The following is a 21291-nucleotide window of genomic DNA, read 5'->3' on the forward strand; positions in this document are numbered from 1 at the left end:
AGCTGCCAGAGATGACACAAGCAGTGTGCCACGCAATGATCACATGTGTGTATCTTCATCGATACACAATCAGTGTGTTACTGTGTGTCTTGGGTTCAAGCAGGGCTTTTCCCTTTTCATTTCCTCTAGGAGGTTTCCAGTCCCATTTGTCTCTCTGTTTGTGTTTGTAAGCATGAAAACTGCTTAACCCATTTGAATGACATTTGTAGGGGACCCAGAACATGAGCCAAAAAATAACTGATTGGATTTTGGAAAGGGGAAGTCCCAAAATGTAAATTCTTTCCCGTTTTTTTCCTCTTTATTTGGAGTGGATTTTTTGTTTCAACACTGCATCTATATTTATTTTTGCCCACTCAGATTTTGTGCATTTTCTGGCATTTAACTGTAATTTAATCCAAATTGTGTGCTTGACATAAAGTCTAATTTAGTTTGTTTATTTTTTGCACATAAAGGAATAAAAAATAACAATTAAATAAAAGAAAGGAGTATTTATAATAACATTTTGTTGTTGTTGTTGCCATTTTACAAAGACCGCTATAACAGACAGTGTACAAATTACATGAGACTTCCACCCTTGTACAAAGACCTAATATTCTGAGACAGGATTTAAGTATTCTCCAACATTATTGCAATTGTAAAAATAACAAATTGTAGGTCTGAGCTGCCTGAGTTAAAACATGTGCTTCCTTGTTTGTGATGCATATCCTGTCTGCATCCTTCTGACCTCGTGCACACAGATTTTGTCCCTTTGTTTCCCATGTGTGTTTGTTTCTTAATTTGTATGTTCATGTCTTATTGCTCCTGTATAACACACTTCCACTCTCTTGCTGTAGCTTTGCCTTCGGCTCACTGATCTCAGCTGTGGACCCCGTGGCGACCATCGCCATCTTTAACGCCCTGGATGTTGACCCGGTCCTCCAAATGCTGGTGTTTGGAGAGAGCATCCTCAATGACGCCGTCTCCATTGTCCTCACGAAGTAAGAGTCTCTTTCTCCTTCCTCAGTGTTTGTTTATTCTACGGGGTAAAACCTCTGCAAATTTGCCCATGCATGATATTTACACGGCTTTTCACTATCAGCAACTCTAACGAGACAAATATACTACTTAAAAAAACCTAAATTGTACCTAAAGTTCCCTATGCAGTCCCTTTCAACGTATTTGGAGTTGAAAGAAATCCATAAAACGCAGAAATATGGCGATGGTCTTCAAGATTTTTTTAAATATTTGTAATCTTTATTTCATTACCACGCCACTACTATTAAAGGCTCTGACACACCAACCCGATTTTGGGAGTCAGAGGCCGTCAGAGGCTGTCGGGCATTCGCGGCGCCGTAGTCAGGTTGGTGTGTCCCGCACCGTCGACCGTGACACGCCTTATTTGGACTGCCAGACCCGATGCATGGCCGATTCAACATGTTGAATCGGCCATGCATCGGGTCTGGCAGTCGGACCAAATAATCACTCTGATTGGCTGTTCAGCTAGCAAATCAGTGCATGAGAAGCGAAGCGGAAGTGAGGGACGTAAACAAAAGATTTAAGAAGGCACACACAGACTGCTATTCATTTTCATCTCATCATGGCGATCTGGAATGATGCAAACGAAGACCTGCTCATCACCTTGATCCAGGAGAGGCCAGCTCTGTATGATATTACGGAGAAAATATACTCTTCTTCTTCTCTGTCTTCCGGTTGTTGCCTCTTTTGAATGACGAATACACACTACCGCCGCCTGCTGGTAAGGAGAGTTATTGCCACTCACGCACTGAAGTCGGTGCGGTGTGTTCCCGTGCGACACATGGCCAAAACGCAGGAGAACACGGCCAGGCAACAGCCGACTTCAGCGTCGGCTAGTCCTCTGGTGACTGCTTGGTGTGTCAGGGCCTTAAGACTGTATATTAACCTCAAGGTGCGATTATCTGCTTTGATGCAGGAACCACCCCCGCAAACATTGACACACCTGTTCTTCTGTCAGTTGAGGTGCAGTGAGGCATAATCCAACCTTTTAACCCCACCTGCTTAATGCTGATTGGCCCTGACAGGACTTGAGATGAGAAAAGAACAAGTGACCTATATTATCCCCATAGTTTACAAATGCAGAGAATGTGGGTAACAGTGTGTCAAAATTTGCTGAATGTGAAGTCCAAAAGCTGGGACTCACACAGTTATCCGACTAATCTTCACAGATGAGGATTGTTGTTGGAATGCTTTCACAGTATCGGTGTAATACCTGAAACCTCCAGTAATGAGGGAAAGACATTTTTATTTAACCTTTATTTAACCAGATAAAAGCATTGAGATAGAATCTCATTTACAATGCTGCCCTGGGCAAGAAGGCAGCAATGTTACACATAACACATAACACAAACATATAAAATACAGAGAACATAACTAAGAAAACAAAAGACGAAAAGCAGTCACTACATTGTGCACATTAGGACAGTAAGAAAGGTACACTACTTATTACTGCAAGAGCAGCTGGTGGTAAGGACTTCAGACAACTTCAATTTAAAACCTGTGCCCTCAGTTTGAGGTTTGATTGAAGGTCATTCCAAGACCAAGGACCATAATAAAAAAGACTCCTTTTTCCAGCCTCAGTCCGCACAGCAGGTACCTGGAACCGTATCCAGGCACTGGATCTGAGGTTGTAAGAGTCACAAACTGGAGCAAATCTGGCACATATGTACAGTGGAAGCTTACCTAAAATGGCTTTATACATTAATAAAAACCAACGCTGCATCCTACTCATAGTAAGTGAGGACCATCCAGTTAGGCTATACAGTCTGCAATGATGAGTCCTATAGGGTGCATTTGATATATAACGCAGTGCAGCATGGTAGAGTGGGTCAAGTTTGGCCAAAACAGTGGGACAGGCAAATCTATAAATGGTATCACCGTAGTCCAGCTGGGACAGGAATAAGCCAGAGACTAACCTTTTACGGGATGAAGTTGAAAAACAACATTTAAGTCTGAAAAGGAAGCCAAGAGTGCATTTATATTTCTTTGTTAGAACTTCAATATGGTGTTTGAAGTTCAGATTACTGTCCAACCAAAAGCCCAGATATTTGTAGATATCGACAAACTCAACAGAGACGCCATCAAGGGTGTCAGTGGAGAGGCAAGAGGACGCTGACTTGGGAGCAAAAAGCATTGCTTTGGTTTTCTTACTGTTCAATAGCAGTTTGGAATCAAGAAGTGCATGCTGCAGCGTGATAAAATCTGATTTTAAATTGTAAACGGCCATATCCAGAGAAGGAGCACATGAATATACATAGTGTCATCAGCATACATATGATAGGTAGAAAATTGCATCTGACAGCAATCCAGAATGCGAAAGAGCGACAGCTCAGGCAGAGAGCAAACAATCCAGTCACAGCGAGGCACCGGCACAAAACGACGCAAAACAGCCCAAAAACGTTTAAAAGCTTTTAAAACGTTTTAAAAGCACAGCAGACCAATTTAAAAACGGGTCTAAAAAGCTAAATAAAAATTATAAAATGTCAGTATGCACAAGAGGGTCAATGCCAAAAAAAATGAGAATGAGACAAACACTAACAGAGACAGAGGGTGTTTCTCAATGTCGAGTACGCTTGCTTGGTAGCACATGTCTTTCCGAGTCACTTGCTTCAGAAGCGAGGCAAGAATACTTCCTGGCATTTGGAAAACGAAGCAATAGTATGAAGCTGCAGCGTCGGAGACTGCAGTCTCAGGACCGCACTCCTAGGACCCTAGTTTTTCGTGACACTGCCACCTAGCGAGCAGGAGACATGAATATGAACGACAAAGCGCACAAAAAGATGAAGTGCTTTTGACGTTTTATTTGTTTAACATTAATAACAATTCCAGTGTCTTGAAATGAGGTGTGATTAGCTAACGTTAACTATGATAGTCTTAAGGCAATACAAACATCTGTTAGCTTATGATAGCTTCTAAACGTATTAAAGGAACTAAAAACAATTATTCGTTAGCTATAGCCTTCTGCAAAATAAACTGTTAGCTAAACATAGCATATTTGTTTAATGAAACTGTAGCGTGATTTTGGCAAGCCCAACTAGGTGTCCTACATTAATTCTTGATTTAATCACTAATTACAGTAAGAGTGTGAGTAATGTCAATCGTGTTGTTTGTTTAAAGTTAACAACTATTCTGGTGTATTGAATTGGACAGCAATACAAGCAACACGTGCTAAATGTGAGTCTTACAGGGAAACAGTCATCTGTTAGCCCATGATGACTCGCTGCAAAACCAACTGTTAGCCTTTTTGTTTATTTGTTTAATGAAACCAGGTGCTTTCAATGCGACCATCTTTATAAGGACGTTGGTTGGCACAGGCTACCGGGGAAGTGGACGGCGAGGAATCTTGGAGGGTTTTTACTCCGAAGAGGGCTTCCCGGGGTACTGCAGCTGGAGCTGTTTTCTGGTGGCTGAGGGAACAACAGACCCCGCCTCACCCCAGTGAAGAGTCCTCAGTGTACTCTCCACTTTCAGAGGAAGGGTCAGAGGAACTCAAAGACATGCTGGACTCCAGAGGTCATTCCGTGTCCGTGTTAAGGAAATTGTGCCCGTCTTCTAAATAAATACAAATTGATTCTGCACTGAAATGACTCTTGGTCAAACTGCATGTTTATCTTTGGCAGCCAGGTGCATTAACACACTAACAGTTGTTTTTGTTTTTGAGTAATCAAGCACCTCTTCAAAGACACATTTGATTTGATTTATTTCAAACGTGTAATACAATACAAAAACAATTATAATAATTAAATGAAACAAGAGAATTATGGTACTGTAGAAACGTAAGCAGTATCAAATTGATAAACTAAATATTATTGACTTATATATAAACAAATTATCTACCTAATTTCACATCCGAATAGGCGTGGGACGGAGTTTACACATATTTAATCCCACCCCTTCTCCCAAAAACTAAATTAACATTTTTGTTTTCTTTTAACAAAATATACATCTAAATGTATGTCTACATACTATATACATTTACAATTATAAATAGATTATATAATTCTATAAAATACATTTGTTATTAAAAAAACAAAAACAAACATATTAACAACAAATTGTTTTTAATAATAATTTAATTTCTGTAATAAAAACACAATTTCATGCATTTTTAGATCGTTAATAACAAGCATTACAATATCTAAAGAGACTCGCTGTGTATGAGACTCAATACTCGCTGGTTGTACTTTTGCAGTCATCCAATTCGCTAGGTGGCGATGTTGCAAAACAACTTTAAAAAAAATTCACTTCAAATGACAGGTAAATACAATCAGTAAAACAACATTCAACATAGATGCTTATATTATGATAAAAGCATATATAAAAACAAAACTAAATTACATATTCACAAAGCAGACAGATAGCGACAGGTCAAGGCACATGTACAAACAGAGCGTTGTAAAGTGCAGATTGTGTCAGTGTTGACAGAGCTGATTTTCCACTAACCATGTTTTTAAGTTAGATTTGAATGAACTGCAGGTGTTTTGTTCTAATCTTTACTGGGATTGAGTTCCACTGTTGTGCAGCTTTAAAAGAAAATGAAGATTGTCTGAATGAACTCTTCCTTAATGGAACAGCGCAGTCTCCTCTTGTTGCAGCTCTTGTTGACCTAGTTACAGGTGTGCGTATGGTGATAAAATGTCTTAGCGGAGGTGAGGTAAGGCCCTGTATTATTTTGTACATGAGGCAAGCATTTGCATATCTCATTACATTTTCCCAGCTAAACAAGTTATATTTTTTGAGTATTGGGCAATGATGAGAATAAACTGATTTCTTATCTACTGTTTTAAGTGTTTGTATAATGATTCCAGGGGTTTAAGAGTGGTTGTACAGGCATGTGACCAGGTTCTTAAGCAGTAGGTGATGTGAGATAGAACCATAGAGTGCATGTACATCAGAGCCGCCCGCATCTGTTGACATGCAGTCTCTGGTAAACCTCAAATTTGACAGACTGAATTTGACCCTGTTGCAGACCTTTTTCACCTGAGCCTTAAAATTGAGTCTTGAATCAATTAAGACCCCCAGGTATTTGTACTGTGAGACCACCTGTAGCCTCTCCCCGGACACAAACACATCTGGCTCAACGCAGGAGGACTTGGTTTTGTTGAAGAACATACATACAGTTTTACTGACATTTAGTTGCAGACAGCATTGCTCCAACCAAGCTGTTACATGAACCATCTTGTTCGTCAGTTCATTAGCCACTTGTGTCTGCCTCCGTGAACATAAATTACAGTATCATCAGCACACATTTTGATGTTTGTGTCAGGACATATCGATGGCAAGTCATTTATATACAATGCAAATAACAATGGACCCAGAATTGACCCTTGTGGGACACCTGGAGTTTAGATGATTGATTATTCTGTACTCTGACATACTGAGAACGGTTGAACGAATATGATTCTATCCATTTAAGTGTTTGTGTGGAGAAGTTAATGCTGGATAGCTTAGATATGAGTTTTTTGTGATTAACAGTGTCAAAGGCCTTCTTTAAGTCGAGAAACACTGCTCCTACAACACCACCTTTATCCATTTTGGATTTTATTTGTTCTGTGAAAAAACAGTTGGCTGTTTCTGTAGAATATTTGGCCCTAAAGCCAAATTGCATTGGATGCAGAGAAAAAACACTGTTATTCAGATGGTTAATAATTTGTTCAGCTACAAGTTTTTCAACAACTTTTGATACTCTAGGAAGGGTACTAATTGGCCTGTAGTTATTGGTAGACATTGGGTCTCCACCTTTAATGATTGGAATAACTACAGCCGACTTCCAAACATTTGGAAACATTCAGAAAGAGAGGTTGATGATATTGGCAATAGGATGAGAAAGAGTTGTACTGAGGTCTTTGAGCATAACTGCATCCATACCAAATATATCCCTTGCTTTAGATGGTTTAAGGGATTTAATTACTCTTTTAACTTCTGCTTCAGTTGTGTTTCTTAAGCTGAAAGCTGGCTCCATTGTATCAATTTGACAATTACTTGTGCAGTCAGGAGAAAAACACTGTGCAATGTTAGCAACAGAATCAATAAAATACTGATTTAAAACTTCAGCTACATCGCCTGGAGTGTTTATAAGCTTCCCATTTACTTTAAGTTCAAACTGTTTTCTTTCCCTATGTTGATTACCAGTTAATGTTTTTAACTGGTCCCAGATCAGTTTCGAACCTCCTGCCTTGTCTATTATAGTTTAAAAAGAAATCTGCCTTAGCTTTCCTTAATTTCTTTAAAACTGTATTCCTAAGCATAGTAAAATGACTTCTGTCATGGCTTAATTTGACAGAAGTCAATCGATGACGTAGTATGCTTGAAATAGTGGCTCTGGACCAGCTTTACTCAACATTAGGCACTTTCACACCGCAGTACTTTTCCCACAAAGGTTAATCAGAACTTTGTTCATGAGAACTCTTTAGTTCTCATGAACTAAGTACAGATCACGTTCACACCGGAATAAGTTCCCTGAAGTTTGCCATAAGTTATTCTCTCTGCGTTTGTGAGCTGGGCTAATGCTAATAATGCTAATGCAAGGATAATAAAATGGCGGCTTCACAAAACTTTTTGGGAGTTTTACGGGGCGTGGTTTGGAATCCGCCCAGCCAATCAGAAATAGGAACCTTTTTCTCCCACGAAAGTCCTTGCTCTCTAGCAGGGACGGAAAAGGGGGTAAAAAGGCAGGGTTGCCAACTCTCACAATAGAGTCTGGCTGCAGACCGCAGCAAGGAGGGCGTTTCCTATAGGGGTGTTTCCTATAGTGAACGACGGGAGCCGGCTCTCGCCCGCGAACGAGCCGTTTTTTGTTTTGTTTTTGCGGAGGGATCTAGATCGGCATGAAGGCACATTATGCAATGTGCAATGTGGACATTATCCCGCTTATTACACATGGCCACATTCTCAACAAAGTAACGACATGACTCCCAATAATAATTGAAATGCTTTTATGGATTTAGAAAAAGATGTTATTGATTTAAAAAATAGTTTTATGTATTGATTTAAATTGACATGCATCCGCTAAGAAAAGTAGTCCGTTGTTACTGTTTGAACTAACGTAACAACGGCAGGAACTGCTTCTATAGTGTTTTTGAGGAGCTTTTTGATTACAGATTTGAAAACATCGTTGCTTGCTTTAAAAATAGCATAATTCATTATGTCAAACCTTGAAAGATATCCCTGCTCTAATGCCAAAAGTAACTGGCAACTGAATATGTGTCGCCGTAGCTATGATGTCTATGTCTGGACCGCTGCGTAAAAAGGAGGGTTTCTGACCCATTACTTCTCTTCTTACTTCTATAAGAATAAAACACGGAGGACGGAGATCTCTTTTTGTCCCCCTCTTCAGCTTAGCAGTTGATCTCAAAGCACGCTCCCCTCTCCTGCAGGGAGAAAAACTATATTTATATACTTTATATAGGTTGATACAGTAGCCCCTTTTTTTAAATAGTTTTTATAGGTGTTGCCATTTGTTTTGTGTAGCGTGGTTCTACAAGCAAGTCAATGCATTCATTGGGTGGTATCAGAGAGTTACACAGGTCTGTAAATGCAATGAAAACAATTGGCCACAGCAAATAATTTATATTAAACATGTAATTTGTACTTTTGAATACTTTAGTACAAAGGATGTCTTGAATAATTTAAGTGATATATGTGTACACATATAAATCATTAGTCAAAACAGGGCTACATTTGATTTAATTAAAAGGTATAATATGTGGTAAACTGAAGAGCCCTTTGGGAGCCGAAAGAGCCAGCTCTTCTTGGTGAGCCAAATGATCCGGCTCAGCAAGAAGAGCCGGAATTCCCATCACTAGAACAATGACTTCTTCTGCGAGGATTTATAAAAGCAGCTGGAATCCCTTAAGTTGCTATTGGATAAAAAAAGTTAGGAAACGCCCCTATAGGAAACGCCCCTATAGGAAACGCCTCCTTGCTGCGGTCTGCAGCCAGACCCATCTCAACTCTCACGCATCTGGCGTGTGACACACGCTTTCACTCTCAATCTCACGCTCTCACGCTGCCCAAACTATTCTCACACCAAAAACAAGATGAACCGGCGATCGTTTTTGAGTTGACAGCTGCTCAAGCTGTCGATCCACTCCCGCCCGCCCCCACCACTCTTAACAACGTTAACAGACAGCAGAGCAGTGGGAGCCGGTTGGTCAATCCCGGACCCGTACTGCGCATGCGCAGATCTAAGATCCAGTAGAAATGATAACAAGTAAAAGTCTGCTGCTTATTGTTCTACTAGGCCAAAATAGAGTCAAAGAGTATAATAGTGAGAGTGTGTTAATTATTATATTTGGCAGTTTGGAGTAAGTCTGTAGATTTGTTTGTGTGTGTGTTGCATGTATAGGCCTCTCATGATAATTAATTTTGTTTTTCCCGGAAATTCTTGCGATAAACGATAATATTGTCGGCACCGTTGTATGACCATTTTAGACCACTGACATAATGATAATATATAATAATAATTCAAGTACATCCTTTCAAACTGCTAGTCACATCCTCATGTAAATGGCAATTTATCGAGTTCATTTTTATTTATCGTACGATAAGTCAATTAATTGCTTATCGCGACAGGCACACAATAAAACAGTGGAAACATGCGTTTGACTTTCATTAGTGAATGAAACTTTGTGCCCTTTATAGTCTGTGTCCAATATAGTGCATTTGTATATATTGTATATATCCTATTATATATGCTAAGGTCCCGCTGCTGACACGAGTCCCTTTGCTGCCCGTATGTTTAGTTAACACTAAACATACGGGCAGCAAAGGGACATTTACTTTCAGTCATTATAGGAGGCAATTTAGTGACCTACTCTCTCAGAATTGTTTAGAAAGATTGTTCGTGTCAACAAAATAGGGGTCGCAATCGACAACCCTCTAAGGCCCCGGCCACACGAGGACAATAACGGTAAAACGCATACGCAAATGCAATCGCAAAAAAGGCTTCCGTCCACACGCAAAGTTTCTGTCCACACGAGACCGCTCCGTTTAGCTCCAACCGCTGGAGAAGCTCCAGTACATATGCCGAGCCTGTACGTGGCGCTGTAACTTCCTCCACAAAAGCAGTGAAGAAGCATGGTTATCATGGTTGCCCTTCTGTTTATTCTCCGCGGTGGGGGGCGAGAGAACCGGGCAGAGTTTTTCGCCAGTCAACGTGTATTAAAGTTTAAATCTTCCGGACAAAATTATAAAAGTGCCGGTCAAAGGTCTTCTTTGTTATTTATTGAGCTTTAAAACAAATGAATAACGACTCTATATAATATTATAATAAAATACACGGAGCCTCTCTTTTTCCTCCCTCTCTTCTGACAGCGTCAGTGTCTGTCTCATGCAGCAGCTGATCCAGTAATGAGTGACCCGGCCGACAGTAAAAATAAACATATTTATAACTAGTTTAGGTAGTTTGAGAGGTAATTAAAATAGCTAAGGGTGATGAATGATCTGACTTGAAGTGTGTGTTTTGCTCCGTTCACTGCTGCATCAGAGCGGGAGGAGCTGCAGGTGAGCAGAGCTGCGTGTCTCCGTCCTGTCAGATTAGGCTTCACTCGCGTTTAGGTCCATATCAAGGGAAAGATAAATAATCTGAATTCAGTGTGCAGTTTACTTTGACGCGGGGGGAGCAGAGGTTGGGAGAGGCGGGGCTATTGCCTCATCATTATCAGAAAATGATCGTATAGGCCACACGGATCCGTTGGACCCCCCAGAGCGTTGCGTATGCCGGTCTATCCACCTTGGGACCCGTTACCGTAGTCGTTTAGTGCCATATTCTGTCGTCCTAGTGTGGCCTAATGGTCTATATGACACAGAACGGTAACGGAAACGACCGTTATCGTCCTCGTGTGGCCGGGGCCTAAATCTTGTCAGACAAGTTTGACAGTAACAGACAGTTGGCAGCACTCTCTTGTTTGTCTACATCACTGCGATCCTATCTGCTCACTCTGTACTCACTATACCTCACTCGCCTTATCTACCCTACTCACAATCGGCTAAATGTGCAAAGTGATCTCAAGTTTCTGTATTCCCGCATGGTGTAAATGACTACATGAATAATGGAAAGGCCGCACAGCCCTGGCAGTTTGCTTGTTGTTAGCACCTCACAGGCTGGTTTTATTAAAAGCTACTTAACAGTTTGCCCTAGTCGTTTATAGGAGCCACGCAGCTAATGCCTTTGTTTGAGAGCTTGTTAATAAGCATTAAAATCAGATTATCGTGTTGCCTGTTTGTTTGTCTGTATAAATTATATATATATAGAAAATGATTGTACTGTATAATTAAATTGATTGTCTGCATTCCTACTGCAGAATAACTTCAACACATCCATTATGTTTTTCTTTTAGGATGAAAACATGCTGATAAATCATTTCCACCCAATTACGTTAGAGTGCAAAGAATAAACTTGAAAGACAGCTTTAACTGCTAAGAAACATATTAAGATGTTAAGTTATTGTTGGGCATTAATGTGTCTACATGTTGCTTAAAGTCACCTTACCCTTGAAAATGTATGTTTAACGTTCTAAAAACAAATTACTGTGGCTCAGATGGCATTTTATATCGCCAAATGTCACAATAAGTTCCTTCCTGTCACTCTTCCTGTTGATTCACTGAGCTGATACAATACAGCTGACCTCTGTTTACCAAACAGAATTTTGATAAAGGATTACACATTCTGCAGAAACTCTGATCGTGCACGCACAATCTCTCAGAGTTGTGAGTTTGTAGTATTCAATTGTGGAGTTGTTCTGCCCTCTAGGGTCAGATAGAGGAATCACAACTCAGGATTTGTAACTGATATTGTGGCTTGATTTGTTTTCCTCTCTTTTGTCCTTCAGCACGGCGGAGGGATTTTTTTCCGGCTCAGACAACTCCACAGTAACAGGTTGGGAGACTTTCTTACAAGCGTTGGGTTATTTCCTCAAAATGTTTTTTGGTTCTGCTGCTCTGGGAACCCTCACTGGACTCATCTCGGCTATTGTATCCTGACTCCTTTAGTATATTTATGTTATGTGTTAAACTCTGTCTGTTTTCATGTTGTTTAAATTCCTTAACTTACTGATTAGTTTCTAAAACACTTCGATTTGAGGAAGACTCCTTCACTGGAGTTTGGTATGATGATAATCTTTGCGTACCTTCCCTATGGACTGGCAGAAGGCATCAAATTGTCTGGTGGGTGTATCATATTCCTTCATGCATGCTAGATATTCTTATATTTGACTTTATACAACTATTTTAAATGTCTTTCTTTCTCTCCACCTCCAGGAATAATGTCCATCCTGTTTGCGGGAATCGTGATGTCTCACTACACCCATCACAACTTGTCTCCGGTCACCCAGATCCTCATGCAGCAGACACTGCGCACAATGGCCTTCATGTGTGGTCAGTGAATTTAGTCTTTTCCCCGGTGTCTTCCCATTTCGCCCCTTCCCAATTCGCCCCTAAATTATTCCCATATCGCCCCTTCCCACTTCGCCCCTTTCCCACTTTGCCACTTTTTTACATTAGGCCACATAAGAAATTATACTTGTTTTGCTTGGTCGTGGGTCTTTGGGTTAGGGTTATGGTTAGAGTTTATAGATCTAATGATGCATCCCATGAAGCATTGCATGAAGTCTGTTGACGAATCAGAGGCTGTTGTTGGGGCTGCATGGCACGGGGGGCAGAATGGGAAAGGGGCAGAATGGGAAGGGGCCGAATGGGAATAAACCCTTTTCCCCACCTTCCCCTTTGTTTTCATCCATCCATCCATCCATCTTCTCCCGCTTATCCGTGGTCGGGTCGCGGGGGTAGCAGTTCCAGCAGAGAGCCCCAAACTTTCTTTTCCCTGGCGACATCAACCAGCTCTGACTGGGGGATCCCAAGGCGCTCCCAGGCCAGCGAAGAGATATAATCCCTCCACCTGGTCCTAGGTCTACCCCTTGGTCTCTTCCCAGCTGGACGTGCCTGGAACACCTCCCTAGGGAGGCGCCCAGGTGGCATCCTAACTAGGTGCCCGAACCACCTCAACTGGCTTCTTTCGACGCGAAGGAGGAGCGGCTCAACTCCGAGTCCCTCCCTGATGACCGAACTTCTCACCTTATCTCTAAGGGAGACACCAGCCACCCGGCGGAGGAAACCCATCTCGGCCGCTTGTATCCGCGATCTCGTTCTTTCGGTCATGACCCATCCTTCATGACCATAGGTGAGGGTAGGAACGAAAATGGCCCGGTAGACAGAGAGCTTTGCCTTCTGGCTCAGCTCCCTTTTCGTCACAACGGTGCGGTAAAGCGACTGCAGTACCGCTCCCGCTGCTCCGATTCTCTGGCCCATCTCACGCTCCATTGTTCCCTCACTCGAGAACAAGACCCCGAGATACTTGAACTCCTTCACTTGGGGTAAGGACTCATTCCCTACTTGGAGTGGACAGTCCATCGGTTTCCTGCTGAGAACCATGGCCTCAGATTTGGAGGTGCTGATCCTCATCCCAGCCGCTTCACACTCGGTTGCGAACCGATCCAGTGAGTGCTGAAGGTCGCAGACCGATGAAGCCATCAGAACCACATCATCTGCAAAAAGCAGTGGTGCAATCCTTAGTCCACCGAACTGCAGACCCCCCCCCCCCCGACTTACGCCTCGAAATCCGATCCATGTATATTACAAACATGATTGGTGACAAAGCGCAGCCCTGGCGGAGGCCAACCCTCACCGGAAATGGGTCCGACTTACTGCCGAGGACCCGGACACAGCTCTCGCTTTGGGAGTACAGAGATTGGATGGCCCTGAGTAGAGACCCCCTCACCCCATACTCCCGCAGTACCTCCCACAGTAACTCCCTGGGAACCCGGTCATACGCCTTCTCCAAGTCTACAAAACACATGTAGACCGGATAAGCCGGATAAGCTTTGTTTTCATTTTACAATAAAAACTCACCACTATGTTACATGCTTTCTCTTTCCAGAAACGTGTGTGTTTGCCTTCCTCGGTCTCTCCATCTTCAGCTTCCCTCATAACTTTGAAATATCCTTCGTCGTCTGGTGCATAGTAAGTGCCCTTTCGTTTTGAAACATTATTTGAATGTTGTTTTGTTCCTGGTGATGATCCCCATGAATGTCAGTGACAGCTCTTGTTCTCTCTCTAGGTCCTGGTTCTTCTAGGCCGAGCAATAAACATCTTCCCCCTGTCATTCCTGCTCAACTTCTTCAGAGATCACAAGATCACTCCCAAAATGATGTTCATCATGTGGTTTAGTGGTGAGATGAGCCTTTTGTCTAACATGTCACAAAAACAACCAACATTCAGCTCTTTGTTAGTTTTGTCTAAGCTTTGATCACTGCCCTAATATATTGTGCATGTCTCTCGAGCAGGGGTCTCCAAACTACGGCCGGGGGCCAACTGCAGCCTGTGGTCCATTTTTAATTGGCCCACAAAATATCTAAAGTATTTTACGCAAACATGAAACTTGTGCTTGATTTATATTCTTAAATATGTACATATATATTGCACAGTATTCAAGTATTAATATGCCAGATTTTCAAATAAATTCACTCAATTAAAATTGAAAAATGTTTCCAACTAATCTTAGTAAAAAATCCCAATAACGTATTTGCATAACAAGATTGATATACATCCTCTCTCCCAGCCCTTCTAATGTTTTTCTGTATGTGGCCTTCAGGGAAAAATGTTTGGATGGTAAATAAAACTGCAGCAGTTTGACCACAGAGCGTGAACGTTGTGATCAGCTGATTTTGCGCAGTTCTCCAGTGTGTGCGCGGGGCACAGACTGTGCTCAGGGGAGTCTCCCACTGCAGCCAGTTGGCGGAGTTTTGGCACAATTCTGTTGTTCATACCGACGTTAACCCTGTCTGTGCACACGGCGATCAACTCTGTTGCCCGGAGCCTCTGCCTCCTGTTAAGCTTCACAGGTCCGTCGGTTATGTCCTGCGCGGCTCGGCCAGCACCCAGTTCAGTCAGTCACAGAATGTCCGAAGAGTTTTTGCAGGGAGCGAAACGGCAACGTAGCTGCTTAATGTATTTGGGTTTTTTGACATGTCTCGTAGTTTACTCCATTGAGTGTTGACAAGAAACACGTGTAGACGAAATATGTGTTTTGTTTTGAGGTACGCAAAGGCGCGTAGTGACACAAGTGACGTTACGCAATACACTTTTTGCCGCACATGTGTACCTGCGTACCAGTTATGGGCACCCCTGATTATATGGACAAATGAATCAATCAATCATTAGAGGTAAGAATCAGTCAATCAATAAAGCTTTTAACATTTTCTATAAAATAAATAGATGATTAAAACATGTCCATCATACTATTGTCCAGATATATTTACACAATTATTTACAGTCAAGTATGTCTTCTCATAGTCCCGTTCTTTCGTCTCTTTCCTGGTCTGGCAGGTTTGCGAGGTGCCATCCCTTACGCCTTGAGTCTCCATTTGGGCCTGGAGCCAATTGAGAAAAGGCAGCTTATTGGCACCACCACCATCATCATTGTTCTCTTCACCATCCTCCTCATGGGGGGAGGGACAATGCCACTCATTCGCATCATGGACATCGAGGAAAGCAAGTCGCGGCGTAAAAACAAGAAAGACATCAATCTCAGCAAGACGAAGAAAATGGTAAAAGCTGAAAGACATATGTTTCACTATAACAGTCTGTTTGTTGCCTGCTTTGATACCAGTTCGGCCATTCCCTCTTCCACAACCCGTCCCTTATGTTCTCTTCAAAGGGGAAAACATCAGAGGGTTGATTGTGGTTTGTAAGAAGGACACTGAATCAGCAAACCACTCTTATCTCACAGTTTTACACTTAGTCGCAGCACAACTCAGACAAGCATCATTAAGCTCGAACAGCTCTCATTACAATTTCCCAGAAGAACCGTACAATTGTGTGTATTATATTTGGCTCTATAGGCTCTAACTCTTGACATAAGGTCTCTTCTAAAGTGCATATTGTATTGGAGGTAATTGGTGGCATATGGTGGTGTGTTTGCGTGACCTGTGTCTACAGAATGTACAGTATTTGATGTCCTCCAAAGCTAAGTGTTATTCCCGGGCTACCAGGAACTACATCTATCAGCCCTCTGATTTTCCTTTCGGCTCTCTATCCCTCGCTCTCTTTGCTCCCTCGGCTCTTCCCCCCTCATCTCTTGTCCTTCAGTGTGTGATCTCAACTCCATCACCCTCCCCACTTCTCTGTCCTTTTGACTTTCCCCTGCAGTGGACTTCCTCTCCTCCATCTATTTTAACCCTACCTCATTTGTTGGCCACTCTCCTCTCACTTCCCTCTCTTTTTCTACTTATCTGACTTTCCCTCTCTCCCTTATTTCTCTCCAGGGTAATACCATTGAATCCGAGCACCTTTCTGAACTGACAGAGGAGGAGTACGAGGCGCATATCTACCAGAGGCAAGATCTGAAGGGCTTTATGTGGCTAGATGCTAAATACCTTAACCCCTTCTTCACTCGCAGGCTCACTCAAGAGGTAAGTGAGAGAGAGAAAGATATCCTCTAAGTCCCTTTCCCAAACATACATTAGTTTTTCCCATACTGGTTTTCTTTCAGTCCTTTTGTTTGACATCCCATAAACAGAAAAGCTTCACAATATATCAATCACATAACTGCCAATTTGATGAAGCTCATTGTTGTCTTTGGGCTTTTTAGACTATGACAGGTGGTGATTCAGTTCACTTCAAATGTTTTAAGCCATACAGGGTTAGTTAACTATTTGTGGCCCTTGTTAAGGCAGTCAACGATTACATAACTGCAAGTATATGTTTTGCACCCTGCACTTATGTATACCTTCTGACTGGTCACTGTCTCCATCTGAAATATAATGTCTGGGAAAAGCAGGTGTAAAATCCTGAGTGACAATTTCTGTTGATGAGGCCTTCCTGTAATGTAAAAAAACAGATTTTCTGACCATATCGCACAGACTACAGCGGTTCCCTCCTGAAACGTGGGGTCAAACACATTTCATTTACTATATCTCTTTCACTATAAAAGCATTGTGCATCATTGTGGTGACAAAAGTTTCGTGTAATTTTCTGTAGGCCAAGTTATATACTTCACCTCAGTTCATTTTCTATAGTCTAAAAGTCACTTGTAAAATGGTGATTATCAAACCTCTGCTGAAGGGTACATACTGGATACCATTGGTAATTAGTTTAATATTGTTACCTTGTGTTACAGAAATTGTAATTTAAGATTCAGTTTTACATTTTTCAAAAGTGCAAAATTATGCCATTTTGCAAGAAGAGATATTTTGAATTGTCCATACCTCAAATGTATTTAATGCTGAATCATACCTGTCAAAATATGAAGAAAAACAGACATTTTAGAGCTTCACCAAGTTATCTTGTGCTGAAGGGCTCTACAGTATGTGTACTGTGTGTCTCATAGGACCTGTTACATGGCCGGATCCAGATGAAGACGCTGACCAACAAGTGGTACGAAGAAGTTCGCCAGGGACCCTCAGGCTCTGAGAATGATGATGATGAAGCTGAACTTCTGTGAACGTAACAAACATTTTCCGTGTGAATGTGCATCTTTAGTGCACAGTGGTTCTGAAATGTGTCAAATTCCAGTGGGGTTCCTGTAAAACTGGAATCCTAAATTGTAACACTGGAACCAAAAAAAGACTTACCTGTGAAATTATATTTCTCCTATAAATGCCATATTGTTACTTGCTAAAGAAACACAGGAAGTTTGGTTGATCTCTTTCCCTGATGCTTCTTTACAACATGAAGGTCTGAAGGTCATATGGGTATGTTAAGCAATACAAGAGCACCTTTTCGCTTTGGTTGGTTCTTCACTTTTGTATTGTCTCTGATCTTTGTAACATAAGCTTAATTTTAGTTTAAGTCTGTGTCAGGGGAAGGATGCATCATACTGTTGCTACAGGCGTTATTTTAAAAGTATGATTTGAAATAGGCCACAGGTTGCAGCTTTAAGTGGCTTCCTGTTGAACTACATTTAATTCTCTTCAGGTTTCTACATGTGTATGCATTAATGAATCTGACTGAACCCATACTGTACATATATAATGAAGATAAAACAAATATATACCAGCAGTGAAGCTGAGCGTCCACTACAGCCTCCAGAAACACAGCAAATGAAGATAAATACTGGAGAGAGTTAAAACTAATGAAAATAATCATTTTCCAAACATCTCGCTTACAGGATAATAATTATGCTCTAGGATATTGCTTTCATTTGCAATCATGGATACGATTTGCCTTCACCAGATCAAGTTTTCTGTTTCTTTTTCAGTCTCTGGCGAGGCTCTTTCCACAAAATGTGTATGTAAGGAAATGTTGCTTTTGTGATTGTTCACTATATATTCCTAATGAACATAGGAAGCAATGAATGTGTGGGTAACTGGGATCAATAACTTGTGAATCTATTTATTTATCAAATATGTATGTGTTGTTTGTGGGACAAAAGCTTTTTTACTAGCTCTATGAGCACTGCAGAAAAATAGGAACACATATTAAATAAAACAATATTGACATCCTAAATGTTGTATCAATTGTCTTTTTAAGAAAATGTATTATACCAGTTCCATCCATCTGAGATACAAGTCTTTTGAATTCACTTTGACTTTTTAAGATTACTTTAAACTAATAGAGGCTATATTATTATACATTTGATTTATGAACCGTAGCTAATTTTGAAAAGTATACTGAATAAGAAAGGGGAACTGCAAATTACTGAAGTCTAGTGCCAAAGTCTGCCAAACAAAAATTGGATGTTGTTAAAAGATTAAATGGAAAATTATAAATTACCTCATACAATCAGATAAATAAATGGAGTGTTCTTATATAGTGCTGTATCAGGTGTTTTCAACCCCTTAAAGCGCTTTAAACACTACGAGTAAATCACCCATTCACACCTCATTCGGGAGCAACTCAGGGTTAAGTATCTTGCCCAAAGATACATCGACATGTTGACTGCACTGCCGGGGATTGAACCATAGGATTGAACCCACAACCTTCTGTTTGAAAACGACCGCACTCCCTTGCAACCACAGTTGCCCAAATAAAGCTCAATTCTGTGTTAATGTGAACCTAACAGCTCATGTTGGTTTAATTCTCATGACTCTAGCAGATCATTAGAAAAATAAATCCATATTTCAATGTGCGTATCACTGTCATTACGCCACTGGGGTTCTAACTCATAAGCCCCATGTGTTAATAGTTCAAACCATTGTAAATTGGAAGATTATAATGACTAAGACAGAAAGCCAGACTAGTCCATAGAGTAATTCAATTCAGAAGGTTAATGTGTGGTCATGCTGCAGACAATATCCTGTAAAGCTCACTTGTCCAACCCTAAGGAACAAAGGTTGACATACCCTTGAAACTTCTTGTGGGATCTCAGTGTGCATATTGATAAGGAGGTGACAGTGAGGAATTTATAAGGAAACTCAGGGTAACTCTGCAAGGTGGGACTGCAATGCAATAATTTGCTAACATTGATTTGATCAGATAAATAGCATCATTCAGTTAGTGGGTTTGCTATTTCAAAAACGTTGTTCTCAAGTGATAATAGAGAAGGTGTCATATTGCTAACACTGTCCAGCCTAAACTGAGTCGACACCTACCAAAAAGAAAGTAGAATACAGCTGACAAAAAAGGCAGTACTTATGTATATATTATATATTATACTGTAAATTGATGCCATTTATGTCATTCTCTTAACTTATATGAATTTGTCTGGTAAATAGTGTGTTTGTAATAAGTATGTGCAGCCAGCAGAGGGGGTCTAAATCCAAAGCATTGTTCCATGAAAGATGAATAATACAACACAGTAGGTGATGGCGGTTCTTAAGTATCTCCTTTTTTATACCCCGGTTATACCTAATACCTACTCGACTGTGTATTATATATGATCCCACTGGTTTAAATGCATATACAAGAGTATACTAAATAATACAAGGGCCCAACCTAATGAAATGATGCAGCCTCTGAGCAAGTACATTTCAGCCTTTATTCACTCTTAGCTGTAAGCAAAGCCACTCTATTCTCATTACATTTATACCATTTGGCACCTGGACCTACTTTGAAAATGTTTCCTAAAGTCCAGTTTCCCTCTCTGGAGTTTCTAACAAGACTTGACAGCTAGTAATACTAATGAATTGGAAACTAATACTTAAACAATCAATTGTTTATCATCTTTCTGGAAACTTTTTGGCATACTGTGTTGGGGGTAAACAATAAATCTGTTTAACTGGCAAGCAGCTAGCTGTCGTTTCCATTGTACCTATAGACAATAGAAATGTATTGATATGTCATTATGTCTATTGGAACTCACGGCCTAAAATCTGGTTCCATGATCTATCCACTATTCTTCACCGGAGCCCAATCTTTTAAATAAGGATGTATCATAACTCAATGTATAATTTCTTGTTTCGCAATTTACAATATTCTTTTAGATCTTAGATGGTAGCTTAGGAAGCACACAGTTAATTAATCCAGACAGGTCCCTTGTCAAATAACTAATTAAATATGGATTGAATAAATTAGCGAATTGAATTACCATCCTGGTTTACACAGGTGTTGAATTAATATCTGGCATTGGCACTCTGAGAGCTTCTGAGCATACACATGATGTACATGTGCGTGTGTGTTGTGCTTTATAGTTTGTGGCGGCTCAATCCCCAGTTATGTTTGAGTCGCCGAGAGGCTAAACTAGGCTATAAACTGTGACGCGTTTGCGAAGAGAAAGTCCATATTGAAGCAATATAGTTTTCAGGATATTTAATAAACAAAATCAAACGTAGTAACTATTGTACAAAACGGTCAACAGAAAAAATGACAGCACAAGCTCACCCTCTGTCATCTGCACTCGACATCAAACAGGTGATGTATATAACCAAACCACACCCATGTGACAATTACCGGAAGTGCTCAACAAACAAATAAAGGTGACGTAAACGAATAATAATAATAATACAAATAATGAACTTGAGCTAAGTAGCATTATGGCACCTACATAATGTAAGGAAATATTTGTATGTATTCATGCAAACTGTGAAGAAGCTTGAAAATGATTTGTGTAGAAAACTGGGCTGGTTTTGGGCCTGCTAACATGTGGTTTTTAGAGGACACAGGAAGAGGGGGAAGGTCAGGAGTTAACATACAGTCATCCCTGATGTGGGGTGTTGATGATAATTTGGGCAGCCAATCACTGGTCTGGAAGGGAGGTGCAGATAACTCCTCCTTGGGTCAGCGAGGGATATAGACAGAAACCCCGCTGTGTTCGGCCTCTTTCTTCTCTGACTGGCTGGCTGG

At 40.9% G+C, this 21291-nt stretch overlaps 1 protein-coding gene across 2 annotated transcripts in view; it reads left to right on the plus strand.

Annotated features, from left to right (window-relative positions):
• Positions 1–18516, plus strand: part of slc9a8 (solute carrier family 9 member 8) — a 31092-nt gene extending 12576 nt beyond the window's left edge. The window contains exons 8-16 of one of the 2 annotated variants that reach the window (XM_034087049.1): positions 834–977; positions 11847–11988; positions 12075–12180; positions 12274–12390; positions 13949–14031; positions 14129–14240; positions 15397–15617; positions 16335–16481; positions 17399–18516. In XM_034087049.1, the coding sequence (XP_033942940.1) occupies positions 834–977; positions 11847–11988; positions 12075–12180; positions 12274–12390; positions 13949–14031; positions 14129–14240; positions 15397–15617; positions 16335–16481; positions 17399–17512 (1186 nt within the window). In that variant the 3' untranslated portion in view covers positions 17513–18516. Of the gene's footprint in view, positions 1–833; positions 978–11846; positions 11989–12074; positions 12181–12273; positions 12391–13948; positions 14032–14128; positions 14241–14354; positions 15618–16334; positions 16482–17398 lie in introns of those variants that run through there. The other variant, XM_034087050.2, reaches the window with a different exon arrangement.
• The last annotated feature ends 2775 nt before the right edge of the window (positions 18517–21291 follow it).

Source organism: Pseudochaenichthys georgianus, chromosome 7 (assembly GCF_902827115.2).
Source record: "Pseudochaenichthys georgianus chromosome 7, fPseGeo1.2, whole genome shotgun sequence".
Lineage (NCBI taxonomy): Eukaryota > Metazoa > Chordata > Actinopteri > Perciformes > Channichthyidae > Pseudochaenichthys > Pseudochaenichthys georgianus.